The 21,614-nt window shown below is 35.9% G+C and overlaps 1 protein-coding gene across 2 annotated transcripts in view; it reads left to right on the top strand.

Moving 5' to 3' along the window:
* GSK3B (glycogen synthase kinase 3 beta) overlaps positions 1-21,614 on the top strand; it is a 204,413-nt gene that overhangs the window by 152,321 nt on the left and 30,478 nt on the right. Inside the window, exons 8-10 of one of the 2 annotated variants that reach the window (XM_004606697.2) lie at positions 9,326-9,421; positions 17,937-17,975; positions 20,970-21,156. In XM_004606697.2, the coding sequence (XP_004606754.1) occupies positions 9,326-9,421; positions 17,937-17,975; positions 20,970-21,156 (322 nt within the window). The remainder of the gene's footprint in view (positions 1-9,325; positions 9,422-17,936; positions 17,976-20,969; positions 21,157-21,614) is intronic. The other variant, XM_004606698.2, reaches the window with a different exon arrangement.

Consider the following 21,614-nt stretch of genomic DNA (forward strand, 5'->3'; position numbering starts at 1 on the left):
ACAGCTTGCACATTTTTTCCCATTATCACTGAAGTTCTTAATGATAGTTTAAGATTTGTTTTACTATTGCTGCTAGCCATAGCTTTTTTCCTCCTTGCCCTTTGGAACTTAAAAAATCTAAGAAAGAAATGTTCTGCAACCACCACAAAAAGAAAAGCTTCTATAACAAAACTTCATGGAGAAGAGGTACAAAGTGGATAAAATCTGCATCTGTTAAGTATTTTGGTTACATATAATGAGTGAATTTTCAAAAGGAAAACCTTCAATTTAGAGGTAAATACTAGAGTTAAGAACATTTTTATCAGTCCTTTGGAAGTGAAAATATATAGTAGTATTTTCAGTGTTAGTAGGATAGTAATATTTTGAAGTAAAATAACTGTTTTGTAATTTTTTCATGTTTATCATAGGAAGGCAACCTGATAGTTGACCATATTGAATAAATAGTTCTTTTGTGCCAAAAAAGAATGAAGATAGTTATTCAACCATGCAACATGTTTCCTTACTGTATGGTATACATTATTATTATTTTTTTTTTTTGCCTACTTTATTTTTAAGTTTTTTTCTTATTTTTAAAACTTTCACAGAATTCTTTCATTGTATATGTTGGGTCAGCTTTCATTTACATACTTCTTAAAAGTGGACACAGGTTTGATTGGATATTAGACAAAATAGAACATAGAAGTACTTGCCTTCAACTTATTGGCAGAGAGAATGAAACAAACTATAGAGTGTTATTCCAGAATTCTGAGCAGAGTAATAGACAGAAATGGTCTTTTTGGAGATGGTACTCTCTGGACAGGTTTCATGGGAGAAGCTGAATATTGAAACTTGAAAAGGAAAATTTCTAAAGAAGGGCAATGATGCTTAGTAAATTTGGGCTTATTCTGTTCCTCTTGGTTTGATCTTAAGATTCTGAATGTTTTTACGGGAAGAGAGAAAGCTAGATATGTGGGCATAATCCAGACTACACATTACCTTATAGTGCAGGTAGTGTGAACTACTGTAAGGTTTTAAACAGAGAAGTAGCATTTCTAATGGGATTTCTTTTATTTGTCTTGCTTTAAAAACTGCATATGCAACTGTACCTCTGATGTTTGGCGACCTCTAGTGTTAAGCCATTAAAAAACAAAAAAAGCCAAAGGAAATAGCTATATTTTAAAGATTATTCTTGATTTTTTTCTCTCCCCCACCATACTAATTTATGATTTGATATAAACACATAATTTAGTGAAAAAGGTTACAACAAATGTGGATGAAGCCTGGCACAAATGAAATGAATGACTTCATCACAGGATGTGAATAACATCGTTGGGAGGTATGGCAGCCTGAACTTCGATTCTTTATATCTTTCCACTGCCACTCCACCTGTATTCTATGACCACATACAGAAAGATCAAACGTTGGCTAGAAGAAAGCAGAAAGCGCTTATACTAAGAGTAGATATCAGAGAATATGCTCTCTTCTCAGTTTTTAACACCCTCCCCCTTTCATTATATACAGGTAACATATAGAAGGTAACATATAGAAGGGTACATAAAGAAGATTCTTTTCCCTTTCCATTTCTGTTTCATTTCCATTAAGCTACAGATAGACTGTTTAAAAATCCAGGAACAAATATTTTACATATGTTCTCTCGGTGCCAAAGAATTAGTGGGGCACTTGCCTCACATACAGTGGTCAACCCGGGCTTAATTCCTGGCATCCCAGTGGTTCCCTGAGCTCTGCCAGGAGTGATCTTTGAGTGAAGAGCCAGGAGTAAGCCCTGAGTACCACCAGGCATGCGTGCACGCACGCCATACACACATACACACACACACACACACACACACACACACATACACATTCACACATATAAAGTATCCCTCTTTAGTGTAAGTTTGGAGGGGGCAAACACTTTCGTCTTATTTTTTTATTATTTTTTTATTTTTTTTAATTAATGAATCACCATGGGGGTACAGATACAGATTTACATATTCTTGTGCTTGCATTTTAGTCATACACAGCTTGAGTATCCATCCCTCCGCCAGTGCCTGGTTTTCCCCTGATGACCCTATCATCCCTCCCACCCCTCCTACCCATCCCCCCCACCCTGCCTCTGTGGCAGGGCATTCCCTTTTGTTCTTTCTCTCCTTTTAGGTATTGTGGTTAGAAATGGAGGTGTTGGGTGGCCATTGTGTTCGGTCTATAGTCTGCTTTAAGCACGCCTCTCCCATCCCAAGCAGGTCCTCTGAGCACATTTTTACATGGTGTTCCCTTCTCTATCTGAGCTGCCTTTTCCCCCAACATGTGAGGCCGGCTTCAAAGCCATGGAGCAAATATGGAATTTATTTCTGCTATTCTTGGGTGTTAGTCTCCCATTCTGTTGTTTCATATTCCGCAGATGAGTGCAATTCTTCTACGCCTCTTTCTGGCTCATTTCACTTAGCATGATGCTTTCCGTGTTGAAAACACTTACATCTTAAAATCTGAAGAATACTAAGATTTATTTTGTACCTGAGATTATAAAATCTATATCGGATATCATTGAGCTTTGTTTTTATAATTTATAAAATGAGAAGATTTGATAGTATTAGTTCAGCAGTTCCAAATATTCTAATCCAATGTGAGTAAATTCAGGAGAAATATGCTCTAAATCTAGAGAAAACTTTAAAAGTCCAAAGATGTTCAAGAGCAGAAATAAGATAGTTAACTTGCTATAAAATATCTTTTTTTTGTTGTATTGATTGTGGATGGTAATGTGTTTAGAAATTTTACTCTTTGTAATCTGTCCCTTGTTTTCCTTTCAACCCTTTATGTGCCATCTGTTATCCAGTACTTTTTATTACTGCTTAGCTCTTAAAGTTATCCAGATCATTATTTTTTCCACTTGGTACTTGGCATATAAAGAATATGTTCTGGCTCCTCTTTACCCTTAAAATCAACTTCTGTCTGTCCTTTCCAGTTTTTTGTACCCCTTCTTCACTCCATTGTGCTTTCATCTCATACCACCTACACTTCCCCTACTTGTGCTGAAGTCGACTGATTATAATTAATATATGTAAGTCACTCTTTTCTAGTGCTTCTTGAGGATAGCAATTCAATACTTTTAACTTGCTTTCTTACACTATATGTCTTGTAAAATAACTCTGGTTTTAGGTTTTAAGAGATGGATAGTTAGCCTTCACGGCAGAGCCTGGCAAGCTACCTGTGATGTATTTGATTTGCCAAAAACAGTAACAACAACGTGCTCTTCGTGTTCCTGGAGCGAGCAGATGCCATTGGGCTACACTAGTACTCAACAGGAACAAATGAAGACGTTACTGGAGCCCGCTCAAGCACATAATGAACAACGGGATTACAGTGATACAGTGATTTTCCTTATTTATTAATGGTGTGGGGAATCAAACCCAGGGTCTCACATGAGTGAGGCGTATACTTTACCAGCTGCATCCCTGGCCCTGTTTTTTTTTTTTTCTTAAAATATCTTCCTCGAGATTTACGTACTATAAAAAGTACACTCATTCAAGATGTTTAAACTTTTGTTTGTTTAACGAGTTTGACAGATATCCTAGTCAAGATTTAGAACATCCCCATCACCCCCAGAGTGTTCTGTGTATACTCTGGTGGGCATACTATGGCAGTTGATCATCCTACTGGTACCTCTTCATAGTCACTCTCCCATTTTCTGTCTTTGGTGATAGTTGGTCTGTCTGCTTCCTGTGACTACAAATTAGTTCTTTTTATATAAATAAAATAGTATGGTATATCTCTTGTGTTTGGCCTTTATTGCTCAATATATCTTTTCTGAGATTCCAAGTCATTGCTTTTATCACCCAGTTAACCAGTTTTATCCTAAAATGTATTTGATTACATGCATATATCCCTACTTATTCATTCCTCTATATATTACTCATTTGGTTTTGACTTTTAGCCTAAAAGAGTTAAGCTATTGTGAATGTTTGTTCACAAGTATTTTTGCAGATGTATGTTTGTAAATTTCTTGAATTAAAAAATAACTGCTCAGATTGCTGTGTATATAAATGTGTCTTGTCTATACACAGGACACATTTTCCAGAACAGGCATACTGTTTTTCCGTTTCTACTACCAACATACAAGTTAAACATAAAAGTTTTCAGTTTTCTAATTCTAATCAGTTCATGGCATTTACAATAATTTTAAGTTTATCATTAAAATTCCTTTTATATTGTGAGATAATAATTTTTGGTTTTTGTTAATTTCCTTGTCCTAGAACCTACATTTTTATTTTAATTTAGGTTTTCCATATTTCTTACTTGTTGCATGGTATATTTTTTACTCTCAACTTTCATGTTTTTTGTTTGGTTGGTTTTTAGGCCATACCTGATGGTATTCATGGTTTACTCCTGTCTTTGTGCTCAGGCAGGGATCAGATTGGGTCTGTTGTGTACAAAACCAAGCATTTTACCTGCTATGCTTTATTACTGTCTTTCCGACCTAACCTCTTTATATCTATGGTACTTCTTTCAAACAGTATATGCTTGTCAAAAAAGAACATTAAAAATTTTATTCTGACCACTCCTGCCTTTTAACTGGACAACGGGTAGGGCGTTTTACTTGCACACGGCTGACCCAGGTTTGATTCATTTGTCCCTCTCAGAGAGTACAGCAAGCCACCAAGAGTATCCCACCCACATGGCAGAGCCAGGAAAGCTACCTGTGGTGTATTCGATATGCCAAAAACAGTAACAAGAAGTCTCACAATGGAGATGTTACTGGTGCCTGCTCGAGCAAAATCAATGAACAATGGGACAACAGTGCTACATTAAATATAAATATCACGGGGCTGGAGCGATAGCACAGCGGGTAGGGCGTTTGCCTTGCATGCGGCCGACCCGAGTTCGATTCCCAGCATCCCATATGGTCCCTTGAGCACCGCCAGGAGTGGTTCCTGAGTGCAGAGCCAGGAGTAACTCCTGTGCATCGCCAGGTGTGACCCAAAAAGAAAATATATATATATATAAATATAAATATACGTATGATTGAGTTTCAGTAGAAGTAGTCTACCTTGGTACTTGTTTGCTTATCATAGGTCCTTGTTTTCTCTTTTTATTCATGCCTTGTGTTTATTTTTCCCTCTAATCATTGTGTATGTGTGTCATGCCTTGTGTTTATTTTTCCCTCTAATTAGTGTGTGTGGGGGGGGTGCATGAGCACTCGCACATTCACGAGCTGAAGATGGGGATAGCGGATGGAATGGCACACCAAGCAATAATCAGGGCTCACTCCTGATGATTAACTTTACTCCTAACTCTGTGCTCAGGAATCACTCCTGGAGGTGCTTGGGGAACTGTGTGCTGTGTTGGTATCAAACCAGGGTCAGCCACATGAAGGCAAGCATTTTAATCCTTCTACTGTCTCTCTGACCCTATTCACTTTTCCAATTCTTAGAGGTAACACTGGGATTGAAAATAGACATGTCTACCATAATCTACATATGCCATTCTATATATGCCAATGGCATATATTTGGCATATATAGAATCTTACATAAGTATATTTTCATTTTCATTTCTCCTTTCTATTTTTTGTGTTTTGATTGTCATATATTTTGCTTCTCACCGTGTTTTATTATTTTGCTATTAACAGTTTCTTCCAAAAAAATTTATAGGCAAGTGAGAAGTGTCATAGCTTAGCCAAATATTTATCATTTTCTACCACTAACATCTTTTATGTTAGGTAAGAAGTACTTTTGGAATTCTTTGGGGGCCACAATCAGAAGTGCTCGGGATTTATGACCTGGTTCTGTGTTCAGGGGTCAAATCTCAGTGGACTGTTTACAAGCAGTCAACCTACCAACTTTCCAGCCCTGATTATTCTCCAACCCTGAAGGACTTTTTTTTTTTTTTTAATTTTTATTTTATCACCATGTGGAAAGTTACAAAGTTTTCAGGTTTATGTCTCAGTTATACAATATTCAAACACCATCCCTTCACCAGTGCCCATATTCCACCACCAAAATCCCCAGTATACCCCCGCCCCCCACCCCCAACTGTATAACTGATGAATTTCACTTCATTTTCTCTTTACCTTGATTACATTCCATATTGCAAAACAAAACTCACTATTGTTGTTGGAGTTTCCCCCCAAGAAAGATAGCCCTACTAAGGAAGCATTTGATAATTGGTTTTCCATTAAAAGATTTTATGTTTTCAGTTTTTAGAAAAGGTCGCAGCTGCGTTAGCGGCCACGCGGTTCGGATGTGTCCCAGTCCCGCAAGCTGGAGCCATGTTAGTTGCTGCTCAGTGTCGCCAGGGCTCCATCTGGAGAAGGTGTGCTGGCTGTACCTCCTCCATCTGGATCCCCGGTGTTGCTGGCCCGGTTTCGGGTCCGGAGCATTTCTCTGGCCGCGTTGCTCACCAGAATGCCTGGTCTCTTCTCTGTTGAATGTGGCAAGATGGCGCCGAGGGTGGGTCAAGGGCGTGACTTCCGGCGGCCGGGATGAAGGACTTTTTTGTAATGAAAATCTGGTGACAAACTCATTTAGCTTTTGTTTGGAGATTTTGAAGAATATTCTCTCTGAATGTGGAATGTCTTGGTTTCCAGCCTTTTCTCTTTCATTTTTCAGAAAGATTTCCCTTTTTTTTTTTTTTTTTTTTTTTTTAAATTTATGAGGGTCTGAAGCAATAGCACAGCAGGTAGAGCATTTGCCTTACACGAGGCTGATCCGGGTTCAATTCCTCCGTCCCTTTCAGAGACCCTGGCAAGATACCAAGAGTATTCCACCCACACAGCAGAGCCTGGCAAGCTACACGTGGCATATTCGATATGACAAAAATAGTACCGATAAGTCTCACAGTGGAGACGTTACTGGTGCCCGCTCGAGCAAATTGATGAACAACAAGTGCTACATTTATGAGAACTCAGCTATTCAATCCTTTCCTTTTCATTTCTTCATTTTTTTTGTTTGTTTTGAGGCCACACTTGGCAGTGCTCAGGGCTTACTTCTGGGTCTGCACTCAGCAGTCATTCTTGGGAGATTCAGTGGACTATGTGGGGTGCCAAGGATTGAACCTGGGTTGACTGCATCCAAGGCAAGCCCCTCCCGCCTTCCTCTATGACAGGCACCATTTATAAAATAACTGTTGACACTAGTTTATAGTACTTTTGCCAATAGGATTTCATCTATAACACTTGACTACCTTTCACCCTCCTCTCTTCCTCCTGGTTCAACATTTCCCTCATTCCATTGTATCCTTCCCTGTCCTATTACAATTCCCACCCCAACCCCCAAATGGCATGCTTCCTATTGAAGACCAGTTCTCAAGTTCCTTGTTTCTGTTACCTTTGGGCATTTATTATTCCACTATTTATGTTTCATTATATCCCACATATAAGAGACATCATTCTGTGTTGTTCTGTCTCTCTCTGTCTTGTTCTGTTTCCCTGTCTCACTCCCTCTGTGTTGTTCTGTCTCCCAGCATTTAGATCCATCCACATAACAGCAAAGTGTCTTCATCTTTTTTATGGTCGAGTAATATTCCATTGTGTATACATACCATAGATTTCTTTGACCAGTCATCTGGTTAAAGAAATAACTTGGGTTATTTCTAGATAATTGCTGCAAGAACACAGAGGTACAAATGTCTTCTCCATTGTGCTTTTGGTCCCTTGGGGGTAGATGCCAAGAAGTAGAATTGCTGGGTCAAATGGAAACTCAATTCCTAGATTTTTGAGGAATGTCCAGAATCAATGGACTAGTCATATTGCCACCAGCAGTGAATGAGCATAGTGAATGAGTGTCCCTTCCCCCTGCGCTGGTTATTTTTGTTCTTTTTTATGTTTGCCAATCTTTCTGGTATGAGGTATATCTCACTGCTGTTTTGATTTTTCATTTCCCTGATTATTAATGATGCCAAGCAATATGTCTTTTGGGCATTTATATATCTTGGATATATAAATTTATATATTTATTTTGTTCCTACTTTCTTGGATTGCAGAAGTTTCTTAATTTAACCTAATCCCATGTGTTTATCTTTGTTTTTGTTTGCTTGACCATTAACTTGGTATTTACTCCTTAAAGTTGTCTCTAGTCTTCCATTGACTTTTTCACATCACTTATCAAATTCTTTAGTTCTGTCATTTCTGATTGTAGTGTTCTCATTTCTCTTGTGTTTTGTTTGCTCTCTGTGCCGTTGTTTCTTTGAGTTCACTGAGCATGCTTAACATTTCCTCTCTAAAACCCTTATTGAGAGTTTAAGGAGCTGGTGATTTCTGGTTGAATCTTCAGGTATGCTGTCTTTGCTCATTAAGTATGGTGGAGTTGTACACACAGGTTTCCCATAATGCTTGTTGCAGTCTGGGTAGGTGAGTCTTTGGTGATTCCCTTTTGGAGCTGTGCAAGGAAATATAGCAACTCCTGGGGCAGGGTCCCAGGCAGGGCCCTGATGCTCACTTTGCATGACCAGAGCTTGGATGAGCAGGGCACAGGTACCCAGAATAGCTGGAGAATTACTGACTTGCAGGAAGAAATACCTATTTTCTTTCTTTTTAAAAAGATTTATTTGTTTAGGTTTGGGAGCCACATTCAGCAGTGCCCCCCTGGCTCTGCTCACTCTTGGCTCTGAGCTCAGGGATCACCTGACAGGCTCAGGTGACAATTTGGGGTTGCCAGGGATTGAATTGAGTTGGCCACATACAAGGCAAGTGCTGTACTCTCTCTGATTTCAGTTATAGCACATTCCTCCTGGCACTTTTCACCTGGTCATTGGTGTGAACTGATCATCCAGTGAGGTCTTGTAGCTGCAGTCATCTCCCAGCATTGTGAGCACACCCATCCAAATCCTGCTCCACCCTGGTGACCATTACTACTCAACATGTTATCTTATGTTGTAGTTGTACATAAATATGTAAACTCACCATAACAGGAATCCTTATTATTTAAATCTCCCATATATTGTACACAGAAGACAATAAAATATTTAGTGATGAAATGGAATTATTAATGACTTCATTTGAATAAGATTCTTCTAACTAGTTTATTGATCTGTATCTGAACATTGCCAAATAAATAAAAGATGGTCTCATTTCAGATGCAGACTTTGCATCTTAACATAGCATGAAAATGTGTGTTTTTTCTTGCATATTTTTATTAATCTTTACAATCCTGATACAACATAATGAAAGTATAAGAGCTTAGAATCTGTAGTAAAATATAAATTAAAAGTAATTTCAAAGTCTGTTCTGTTTAGCAAATTATATATTTTTTAACTTTGTAATACATTTTTCCAATGAAATCAGTACATGAAAACATTGAATATATTTTGAGTGTATATAAAATTGCAACACTAACTTGCATTTCCCCCCTTAGGTCCTGGGAACACCAACCAGGGAACAAATTAGAGAAATGAACCCAAACTACACAGAATTTAAGTTTCCTCAAATTAAGGCACATCCTTGGACTAAGGTGAGTCATATGAGGTTTTTTTTTAATAAAGCGTATTAATCAGTTAACTTGATCTTTCTCATTATTCTTAAACTAAACTATTTTGAGACTAGATAACTGCCTGAGTACAAAGTACAGAGTAGTTCTATATGAAAAGATGGGTGGTTGTACATCACTGTTTCTTGACTGCAGTAGTTTATTTCTCTTGATTTCCTATAACCAGCTAGGTTATTTTCTTTTATGTAGAAGAGACAGTATACTTCTATCACTGTGAAATGAAGAATTTCTTTGGAAATAGGATCTTATATATAAATTTGACTAAAAATTCAGAAAGCAACGTCTTTAACATTAAATGTTACTTGCTCCTTTACTGCTTATATATGAAAATACTTTGCATAATTTTTATTTTAACTTGAAATGTGTAGAGTTTTTATAGATGATATTTTGTGATTTTTTTTCTTCATTTAGGTTTTCCTATTTTTTATTTGAAAGCAGGTATAAAAGTAAATGTAGTCATATTAGCAGTATATATTGATGGCATTTTATATATTAATAAGATGTTATTAGCAGTTGCAAACTCTTAATCTCAATGTTAAAGATTTTTTTAAGACATATATTTACTTATTTCCAGGAACACTTGTTTTCTTTTGATACTGTAATTGAAATGATTTTAAGAGATTTAATTAAAAGGTTTGTTTCTTTTAATCTAGTTAATTTTTGTGAAATTAAGAGGGAAGAAAGTCAACTGTTAATAAGATTAATAACTTAGACTATATATTTCTAGCTGCTTCAGCTCTTTTGAATTTCTAGTTATTTTCCATGTACCTTTCTCGCTGTATACTTATATTTCATTATTATACATTTTTGTGGGTTAGGAATACTCTTCTTAATATAAATTTGAAGTAAAATTTTCTGTAAGTAAAATTTTCTGTATTTAAGAATATGGTGTAACTGGTTTTGTCAATAAATAGTTTGTATAATTGCTTGTAGATATTGGATATTACTAAGAAAAATAATTTATGACTACAGATAAAGTAATGTATTTTTAGAGTCTATCTCTTGACTTCTCTCTCTTGATCTTATTGTGATTTTAGTTACTTTTCTTCAAGTTGTGACTATCTTACTACAATTCTCTTGTTACTAATTATTAGAGTCAGACAATGTCAGATTTTAGTGTCAGGGTTTTACGATGTAGCTTTCATTAACTAAGAAAACAAAATATTACCCTCTCCTTTAAATTTTGTAATAATTCTGAATAGTTTGAGATACTACTTCTTGATTTTTTTCACTTCAATTTCATTTTGATTCTGGGTTAGAAGGTATTTAATAATCTTAGATGGCTCTAAATTCAGAGAATTGTTGGATGACTTACTTGGGTTTATAGACTGGATAAAATTTTTTTAAGTTTATTCAAGTTCAGGTGTTTATAACAAATGATTTTTTGTGTACCGTGATTTCAGTCATGTTAAAGAATATCAAAGAATTCTGTATGTTGAATAAAGACATGGGCTGGAGTGATAGCACAGTGGTAGGGCGTTCACCTTTCACTCAGCCAACCCGTGTTTGATTCTTCCACCCCTCTCGGAGAGCCGGGCAAGCTACCCAGAGTGTTGCGCCCGAACGGCAGAGCCTGGCAAGCTACCCTTAGTGTATTGGATATGCCAAAAATAGTAACAATAAGTCTCACAATGAGAGAAGTTACTGGTGCCCGCTCGAACAAATCGATGAGCAACAGGATGACAGTGACAGTGAATAAAGACATAAAAATATATTTCATACTGCTAACAAGTAGTATAAATGAGAAGAGTGTTGGTGATTTTGTTTTCTTGGTTTTACATTTTCATGTTCCATATTTTCTTTAGTAATCTTGTGTTTTTAAAAAGAAATAAAGATTTTTGTTATAATCTAACCTTAGTATTTGTCATTGATATGAACTTTATGACCAACATAAAGTTGAAATTGAGGTCATAAAATTGTAAGTTTCTGTTCTCTCTCTTCTCTCCTCTTTCTCCTCCTCTCCCTCCTCTTCCCCTCTCTATCTCTTTCTCTCTGTCTCTCAAGACAGCAACTAGTAAAAATGTGTTGTCATATTTGCCCTTTTCCTCACCTCGATTTTCCCTCTTGCGTTGAAGTATTAGCCAGGATGGAACCTAAGGAATAGATTTAAAGTGACTGATTGAACGTTTATGATCAATTTGTATCTTAAAATTTCCTTTGTCCTCTAGATTCTACTGTTTCTCTATATTTTACAGTAATGCTTTTCGGATTTGAATAATCTATATAAATCCTTTTCATTTGTTTTATCTAGCTTTTCATTCCAGTACTATGTGAATGACTCACTTTTCATACCAGTTTTGTCTGTTAAAACTTTGAACTCTTAGTTCATGTAGTGTGCGTAGACATTTTGTTTGTTGATTGTGTAATAAGTACACTATGTTAGTTTCTCATTATTCCACTCACCTAAGATACTATCGTGAAAGTGCTAGTATTTACATTGCTGGGGGAATTTTGTCCCCTTTTTCCCCATTATGATAGTGCATAGCTATTTGCAAAATATTCCTTTATGTTAGACAGCCAGTATTGTGGTTTTTAAAAAAGCATGCTTATCTTGGGAGGTAAACAAGGATCATGAAACAAAAGCTCTTTTTCCTTTTTTATTGTCTTCTTCTCTTACATCCCATGTCCTGAAGCTGTAGGTATGTTAAGCTTCCATTTCCAGTGCTGCAGTGTTTGTAGCATAGCTGTATCCCTATAATTGAATGCTGGCCTTCTCAAAAAGATAGGCAATCATAGTAAATAAAGAGATGAAAATATGTCTTTCATGAAAGCATTAAACTAATTAAGTTGTAAAGGAAAAAATTGCAAACAAAAATAAACCAGTGGGATGAAATCAGTAAGATGTATAGCAGGACTCAATATAAAAATCAACTAAGTGACCCTCCTATTATTATCTAATAGCTGGAGCAGTATAATTTGTTGACTTTTGGTTTAAATAGCACTGTAACACTATTGTCCCTTTGTTCATCGGTTTGCTCAAGCAGGCACCAGTAATATCTCCATGTGAGACTTGTTGTTACTGTGTTTGGCATATTAAATACACCACGGGTAGCTTGCCAGGCTCTGCCATGTGGGTGGGATACTCTCGGTAGCTTTCCGGGCTCTCTGAGAGGGGCAGAGGAATCGACCCGAGACAGCCGCGTGCAAGGCAAACACCCTACCCGTTATGCTATCACTTTGGTTTAAATAGGGGAGAAAATAGATGGTAATGATTTAAAATAGGAAGGGACTACATACATAGTTTGTGTGTGCAAGGACCTGGCTTTGCTTGCATTGGCCTCTAAAGCACCACAGGGTTTCACTGGGAGTGCTCCCCATCCCCCACCCACTTCACAAAAGTTCAGATGGATAACAATTCCTGGGAAACAAAAGGAAATGATTCAAAAGTAGACTGAGAGTTTGCGGATTAGAAATTATAGGTTGGAAGAAGAAAGTTAAGTTCTTCATTTAGTATATGAAAGTATATGAATATGATATACATGAAAGTATATCAAACAATATCTACTAGCTATCAAGTAAGGATCTAATTTGAGCACAACTGCTCTCTGTGCCTGAGGATTGAGCTTGGTTTGGTAAGATAAGAGCCTCTCTGTCTTTTTTCTGGGTTCTTTTGAAAAGACACACAAAATATGCAGTAAAGGCTTCTTCCATTTTAGTCCTGAATAACTGCAAATATTCTTCCTCTGATAGAGTTCCGCAGTTTTTCTTAACTCTGCTGCCAGTTTACTTTAGGCTATCGTGTATCATAAAATTGTTAAAACAACCTCCTACCTCCTGATTTCTTTCAGTTTACATCCTCATTGCTGCCAGTTATCTTTCTGCAAAGCATGTGTAATACTATCACTTCTATTTAAAGTTACTCTAATTCTTTTTTCTTGCCATTAAGAAATTTGAAATAATGTAAAAAGGTTGATCATAGGCCACATGAAATTATTGATTGCATTCCTTCACTCTCAAAAGTATCCATATCCCAGTTTGTATGATAGATTACAGACATTCTGTTTCTAATTGCCTCTATTTTTTTTTCCAAAAAAATGAAAAATTTAGTTCTTATCCTGTTTCTAACCCTTTCCTGAAACATCTCGTCCATAGAACTCACTTTCCGAATCTCTCTAGCTCTTTCATCCTCAAATGCATGTAGGCAGAAAATTTATAATCATATGAGACCAGTTAACACATGTATTTCTTTCAGAGTAATGAAATTCATAAATGATATAATTGGTTAGTGAAATAAAGATTAGAATCCCCTGGATCCTGAACTGTTTAATTTGGTACCTACATATTTGAGTGTTGCCCTATTTGTAGTTCATTTTGACGGGGCCATACAGTCATGCTGAATAATTCAGTATAATCAGACTGCTTTCCTAATTGCTGACCAGAGAATTCAAACTGATTTCTTCCTCTCTTGTCTCCCCCTTCTCGCATTTAGGATGCTGCTTTTCTGATTAATAAGTCTTCAGCTTTTTCTTAAGACCTCATTTCTCACATGAAATATTTTTTAATTTACCTGAGTTCTCCATGGTTATTTCTACCATATAATTCAAGTCATATGATGAATTACATAGGTGCTTCTGACTTCTCTTTTACAATGGTAATAAGTGGGTATCAGTTACCTCAGAATGTGTTTATCAGTTTTTGTCCTATATGATTGTTACTTAATAGTTATATATAGGGTATATCTATAGGATATATGAGACTGTAGATTATTTGGTAAATATTCTAGAAAGTATTCACAAAAGTTAATCCTTACATACTTCTTGAATGCAGTCCACATGCTTCAAAGTAAATTAATATTTCCAGCTAACAAAACTAACACTGATTAAAATTCTGAGGTTTTATCAGTCATCAGACTAGACGAAACAAATTTTGATTATTATCCTCTGTGATTAAAGATAAATTTTTAAAAACTCTACTAAACTTATTTTGTTACCATTTTCTACAAAATTGTCTTTTCCCTTAAGCCCTTGATACTTTTTATTTTTTTCAAAATTTAATAAACTTAGTCTCTTTGAACTGTAGTTTAACACATAACTAAAAATGCCTTCAGAGGGACTAGCAAACACAAAATAGAAATTGCTATCAAACTTTTTTGAGGATCACTCTCCTACTACCTTTTCTCAACTCTTCCTTACTAATTTTGTTCACATGTATTCCAGAAAGCATACGAATATGTTGGGGATTTTTGTCAGATTCTGAAATTGTCACTTGTCATCTGTTTTTGTTGCTGAGGTGAACCAGTTCCTGTATTATTACTCTATCCTGAACATTATTTTAGTCTGTTATCATTTGTCTCATTCATATACTGTGTTATTTATGATTTTTTGCCTTGCATTTCATTAGTGCTGAAATAATCACTTAATTTCTAATATCCATTTTCCTGTATGAGTTGGCTTTCTCATTTTTCTACTTATAATGTTTGTATTCTCCCTTTTTTGCTGGAAACTGCACATTATAATCATGCTACTGGGGTGGTTAATGCATATTAGAGCAGTATAGTATTAAAAAAAATAGATTTAAATTTCCAAATCACTTCTGGGAGATGGCAGACAGGGCTGATGGATTGAAAAGAAGGCAAAAGTCTTTTCTTTTTTTCTTTTTTTAATTTACCATCTATTCTTTTAAAGTCCATTTCTCCTATGTAACTGGTATTGTGCTGAGTACCAGAAAGAATGCAAAAGAAGCAAAATGCATAATTTTTGCTCTTGCAGAAAGCTGGTGACATAGCCGATTCTTTAAAAGGAAGTATTGAACAACATCCTTGATTGTGTGATCTGGATTTTCTGAGATGTTTTATGTGCTGTAGGTATTATGAATAGGTACTGGTGAAAGTGGTAGAGGGAAATGTAGGAAGCTATTAAAGGAAGTTAAAGATTCTAGAAGGATTAGGCTCTAACAGTAGAATTTTATTTGGTCAGATGTAAATACAGCAGGAATCATTGCACCTCTGAGTAGTTTCTCTTAAATGAGGAGATATATGAGATGGAAGGAAATATTCCTGTATCAGTCTTTGTTTTTTTGTGATGGTAGGGGTCAAATCCAGGACCTCACATAATGCTGTCCTGACCCCATATTTCTGTTTCTTAAGGAGATAACCTCACTACAGTAACTTTTAAGAACAATGGAGAGTTAAATTGAGTTAATGGGCATTTAATAAATCACATTTCAGTGTTAACCCTTTTTTATCAGTAAATGATAATTAGATGGACAAATTTTACTGCATAGTAATAGCCCTCAAAACACAGTAAACCTTTTAATTAGTGCAGCTAAAATTTCTAAGTACTTTTTCAAAATCAAATAAAGATTTTCTTATAAATGTTATAGATGTACACCTCATTGGACTTCCATTTTTTTCTTAACATAATTATCTATTTAATAAACTAATAATGCATTGTCTCACTTTTGGGGCATGGTGTCTGTGTTGTACATTTGTCACAGTGAAAAAGAGAGAAGAGCAACTACTCAGCAGGCAGAGCACTTGTTCTATGTTCGCTTAGATATCATTGCCCATAGGTATTTTTACATTGCTATAGTCAGCTGCTGAATGCAGTAGAATTGTTGGGTGCTGATGCTGTGAGAATCAACCGTAGGTCTTACTATGATAATATATGTATGACTGTTTATAAATGGTTATTTTAAAGGGCTTAAATTTCAGTCCTTACAGTTAGGTCTGGGTTGAAATTGAAACATGATGGCAAAGTCTTTTCTAGGATATGTAAGGAGAAAATTGCCTCTGTCATTGTTGTTATCCAAATGCAAATTTATTTTTAATAATTCTTAGTTTAAGGACTCATTTGGATTTGTTCAATACCACAGAGACTTTTTGAAAAACGTAACTTTTTTCTGTTAGTTTCATCTATGGACCAGTATTTGTGATGAGAGTTTGTTTTTAATTTAAGAAAATGAGTTGCTGCACAGGTGAGGTAGTAGTCGAATCACTTAAAAGTTCATGTCAGTGTTTTGGTTCTTTTCAGTTTTTTTCCTCTTTTCTTTCTTTTCTTTCTTTTTTTATTTTTTATGTTTTGCTTTGTTCTGTTCTGTTTTCTTTGTTTACTTTTGTTTCTAGTTTTTGCAGGGGGTGTTTTGGGCTCTTCATGGCCTAGCTGCATACTTGCCTGGCCATATTTAGTCTGCTCACTAATTGTTAGTTGGCCCACTTGAGTCTTACTTTGTGCTCTCAGTTCTTTTTAGTCTGGTTTTCTATTTTTGTCCACCTGGTTGTGTTTTTAGTTCATGAGAGATTTTTATTCTTATGGGCCGGATTTTAATCCGTGTACTAAATTTTAGTCTGCAGACTAAAAGTAATCCGCGGATTATTTATTTTTTGCAAAATTTAATTCCCCCACTGGAAACTATCCTAAAAGAATGTAAATTCTCTTAGAATAGCCAAGGGAATTCACAGCTACTGGTGAGTTCTGCCAATATTTGCTCTCAATACCTAGACATAATAGACCCTGCAACCTCCCTGGCGTATGTGGCTCCGTTGTGCCTAGGTGTTGGTATACTATATTGCTATGCATGTCACCTGTAACTGTGACTGTCCCTTAGTTGTATTGCTTATTGTGCATATTTTTGTTTAGCTTTTGGTGGGTGAATTGGGCATATTTGAAGATGGGACCGTGTTGAATTTGTATTGCTCAGATAAAGGATTTTTAGTGAGTTTTTCCAAAAAGGGGGAAAGAATGTTTTATATTTTTCATAAGTAGTGGGTGCAAGGGTATAGGGGGCAAAGCCCACAATAGAAAAAGTAAGTTTATACCCGCACTCCTGAAGTGATTTGTCAATTTCCTGGAGAGTCCTAAGATAATAAGAATGTCAGCAAAATATCTTTTTAGCAGGGAAGTCAATCCAAAATGGAGAATAATCCGCGGTGGCCTGATCCTTCTTAGTTCTCATAAATTGAAAATATGTGGCTTGAATCTATAGTAATACAAATAAATACAATTATTAACTTCCTCCCATCACTAATAATTTAGCAAAAATGTTTATACTGTATAACTGGAATATATTAAGAGAAAAATTAGCATATTGGGATCTCTTATCTTTAAAAGTGGGCTACTATGTACCCTCCAAGCCATGTCAATGGATGATAAATCCAGGTCATAGAAGACCAAACACTTTACTTTGGGAACTTTACTTCTAGATTTCATTTTGCTTTTCACTTTTTTTGGTTTTGTATTTTTTTAATAAATGCACTGGCATTGGAACATATAAACTAAAATTAAAATGTTTCTTTACTGTGCCTCACCATTGCGCAATTAAAAATTTTTTTTGCATACACTGTGGTGAAATAATTTTTAAAACTTGGACTTGCTACTGTGGAGACTGATGTTTAAAGTTTATAACTGTATAAACATTTTCTATGTCCCCCCCCCCACACGATGGATTTCTTATAACATTGGATATATTTTTCCTTGCTGGACTATTCTCTTTTGGATTGACTTCCCCTGTTTGGATTATTTCACTGCATTATCATCTTTAGGATTCGTCAGGAACAGGACATTTCACCTCAGGAGTGCGGGTATGTACTTATATTTTTTTTCCCAAAATTTCAGGGCAGGTCTATAAACCTAGGGGGAGAACTTTTTTGAAAGGCAAAGCAGTTTAATCATTGTTGTATAATAGTAAAAGCAACGTAGGTACCTGTATTTTTTGTTCTCATTAAGACTGTATGGTTTAGGTTTTACATATGGTATATTGTCAGACTTCTATGTATTAGCAATATTAAAAAGAATGAGGGATGGGGGCCGGAGCGATAGCACAGCGGGTAGGGCGTTTGCCTTGCACGCGGCCGACCCGGGTTCGATCCCCGGCATCCCATATGGTCCCCCAAGCACCGCCAGGAGTAGTTCCTGAGTGCAAAGCCAGGAGTAACCCCTGAGCATCGCTGGGTGTGACCCAAAAAGCAAAAAAAAAAAAAAAAAGAATGAGGGATGAGACAGCAGCAAGAACTTTCCATTAGAGAAAAAATTTCAGTATGTTACTGGTTTTCTTTTTTTAAAGGAAACTATTTTCTAGTTTGGCCTATAATTTTTGGAAGATGTCTGCTACTACACCATGCTGTATTAAGGTCGGAAATGTGAACTTTGGGGAAGGCTTTGGGTTTTGACCCTATATAATTTTTATCAAGCTTTATCCAGAGTACTAAGCTCCAAGATTTTTCTCATTGGGAATCTATCAGAGAGTTGAAAATAATAATTCTTGATCTTCACATGGTTTGTTGAAATGAAGTCTGGTCTTTATTGTTTTTAACTCTGATTCCATGAGTTAGAATTCCCTGGTAAAATGGGTTGATGTCTATCTTAGTACCAATATGGGTATCATTTGTAGCTAGTAAGATGCCCAAAAAAAAGAGAGATGTGGATGACTTTTTTTTTAAGCGTGTGATGCTTCTTTATTAATACCTTTATTATAAAATCCCATTAATGTAAAATTTTTTAAGTTATTTAAAATATGCTTATTGGGGCTGGAGCGATAGCACAGCGGGTAGGACGTTTGCCTTGCACGCGGTCAACCCGGGTTCGATTCCCAGCATCCCATATGGTCCCCTGAGCACCGCCAGGAGTAATTCCTGAGTGCAGAGCCAGGAGTAACCCCAGTGCATCGCCGGGTGTGACCCAAAAAGAAAAAAATATGCGCTTATTGTCCAGCTTCCCTACAATTGAATACTAATAGGAAATAATTATTCTTCCTTTTGTTTGTGCTTTTAATTTTACTTAATGTGTTTCCATTTTGACACAAAGGCATTTTTTATTAGACCAATAAATCTATATGCTATCACACATGCAGATTACTCCAGTGATAATATTTTAGTATCCCTTAATTATTTTAATGAAAAGTAGTTTTTCCGCTGGTTATTTTCTTTTTCATTTTGAATTTGACTGTGGACCTAACTGGGCACAACAGAGGGGAAATAGCCAAGAACAGTGGAAGATCTGAGCATTTGAGTAATAAAAACCAAATCCTTTAAAAGAAAAAAAGCAGTGTTTGACCAACCTTAGAGTGTTTTTTTTTTAACATAGTCAAATAAATTGACCTAAGTTCTTTAGTGTTCTGAAATAAATTCCTAAAATCCTACTCAGATTAACTTTCAGATTACATGTAAAATATCTTTTTAATTATAAAATGTGTAGAGCTGGAGATATGTGGCTCAGTGGTAGAGTACTCCCTTGAATGTGTGAGGCCCTGGGTTTGATCCCTAGCACCTTAAAAATAAAATTTATGTGAATACTAAAGCAAAAAAAAAAAGAGATGGTTTTTGCTATAGGAAATACTCTTATAAATAGTGTCTTAAAATGTAAATGATCTCTGTAGTGTGGCTATATATACATATATATGTGTGTGTGTGTATATATATATATGTATATATGTATATTTATTTTTGCTTCACCTAAGTGAATAGCCAGATGTGACATGAGCCATTCTCATTAGGAAATACTTAACCTGCCAGGCTCTTTGGTACCTTCTCACAATCTGCCTATCCTTTTCTCACTCGTGGGTCTGTTACCATCTCTTTATAATGCCTGCTTCTCTTTATATGTCTGTCAACTTTTACATCTTCTATTTGATTCTATGTTCTTTGTACCAAAAGATATGTCTCATTTTTCTTAAGTTTCAAAGGCTTTTGTTTCCATGTTTCTCTCTGTATCTGTTCATAACTGAAAATATATTTTCATTTTATGTATTGAGTGGGGGTTTTAAGACATAGATGAGTAGAAAACTTTCTATTCTTTAGGCAAATTAACTTACTTGCATTTTTCTTTAATTTAGTTGCCAATTGACTTTTTCTGTGAGTGAGTAACTCATTGAAAAGAACACTACTCTGTTTAAAACCAGAGTGTTCATTTAAATAAGGATCGTCTGACCATAATCATAATAACTACTTGAGCAAATAATTTCAAACATTTTTTCGGGGAGGGGGACAAAAAGGAAAAAAGGAAAAAAAAAAAGAAAGAAAAAAAAACATTTTTTCAATTTCTCAATAAGACTCTTTATTAAAAAGATAATACCAAATAATAAACATTTATAGGCCTAGTGTAAACTGTTTTTCTTTCTTTTTAAAAGATATTGATTGCCAAATTTCAATAGTGCCATTGTCAATAATTGTTCTGCATAAATTATACAAAAGAAGCAATATTTTATCTATTACCACTGCAGTCAGTACCCTAAATTTTTTATTGTAGTTGTGATTGTCTCTAGAACCCAGACTCTCATCTGCCTATCATACTTTGTGCACATGTTTGATTGTACTGCTGCTTTATGATTAGCATATGTGGGGGGTGAGGGGTTTCCCCCAACTTCCTTAGTTTTTTATTTCAGTTTTTCCTATATAGTCTTGAAAGTTCACCCTAGTGCAGTGAATCATATGCAGTTAACTCTTTTCATTCTAGAAGGTTCCTTTCAAATGCAGCCATGATTTTGTACATGGTGGTAATACACTCAGTATTCATGATAGTTTGTTAAGGTTATTACACTAAAAAATTAATTGTTCTATCCCCTCTTTTTTGTTCTGCAGGTCTTCCGACCCCGAACTCCACCAGAGGCAATCGCACTGTGTAGTCGTCTGCTGGAGTATACACCAACTGCCCGATTGACACCATTAGAAGCTTGTGCACATTCATTTTTCGATGAATTACGGGACCCAAATGTCAAACTCCCAAATGGGCGAGACACACCTGCACTCTTCAACTTTACCACTCAAGGTAATTCTAAACATAAACTGCCTTTACTGTTTTGGGGAAAGCTACATCAGAATATAAAGTGACAATTAAAATTTGCATAGTACAGATGGAGAAGATACATTCAGTGCTCACACGGGTAGAACATATTATTTCTAAGTTCTTAAGCCACCTTTCATGATTTTGAACACAGTAATAGTCAATAATTTTTTTTTAATGAGTGCAGCTCTCTTCCAGGCTATGGGGACACCCAGGGCCCCCTGGACCTGAGCCCACACTACCAGGCCTGACAGGGATGGAGGATGTAGGCTGTGCTCATTTCTCCCTTCTACCTGTTCCCACTCTCTTTTCAATAAAGTTGTTGATCAGTTAAAAAAATGGGCAGAGCATATAAGAATTCATAGGGATTTCACTAACTTTGGCTTTTCACCAATAGAACAAATATACAGTAATCTAACCTTCAGGTTTGTTTCTGAATCGTA

The sequence above is a fragment of the Sorex araneus genome, chromosome 2, assembly GCF_027595985.1.
Source record: "Sorex araneus isolate mSorAra2 chromosome 2, mSorAra2.pri, whole genome shotgun sequence".
Lineage (NCBI taxonomy): Eukaryota > Metazoa > Chordata > Mammalia > Eulipotyphla > Soricidae > Sorex > Sorex araneus.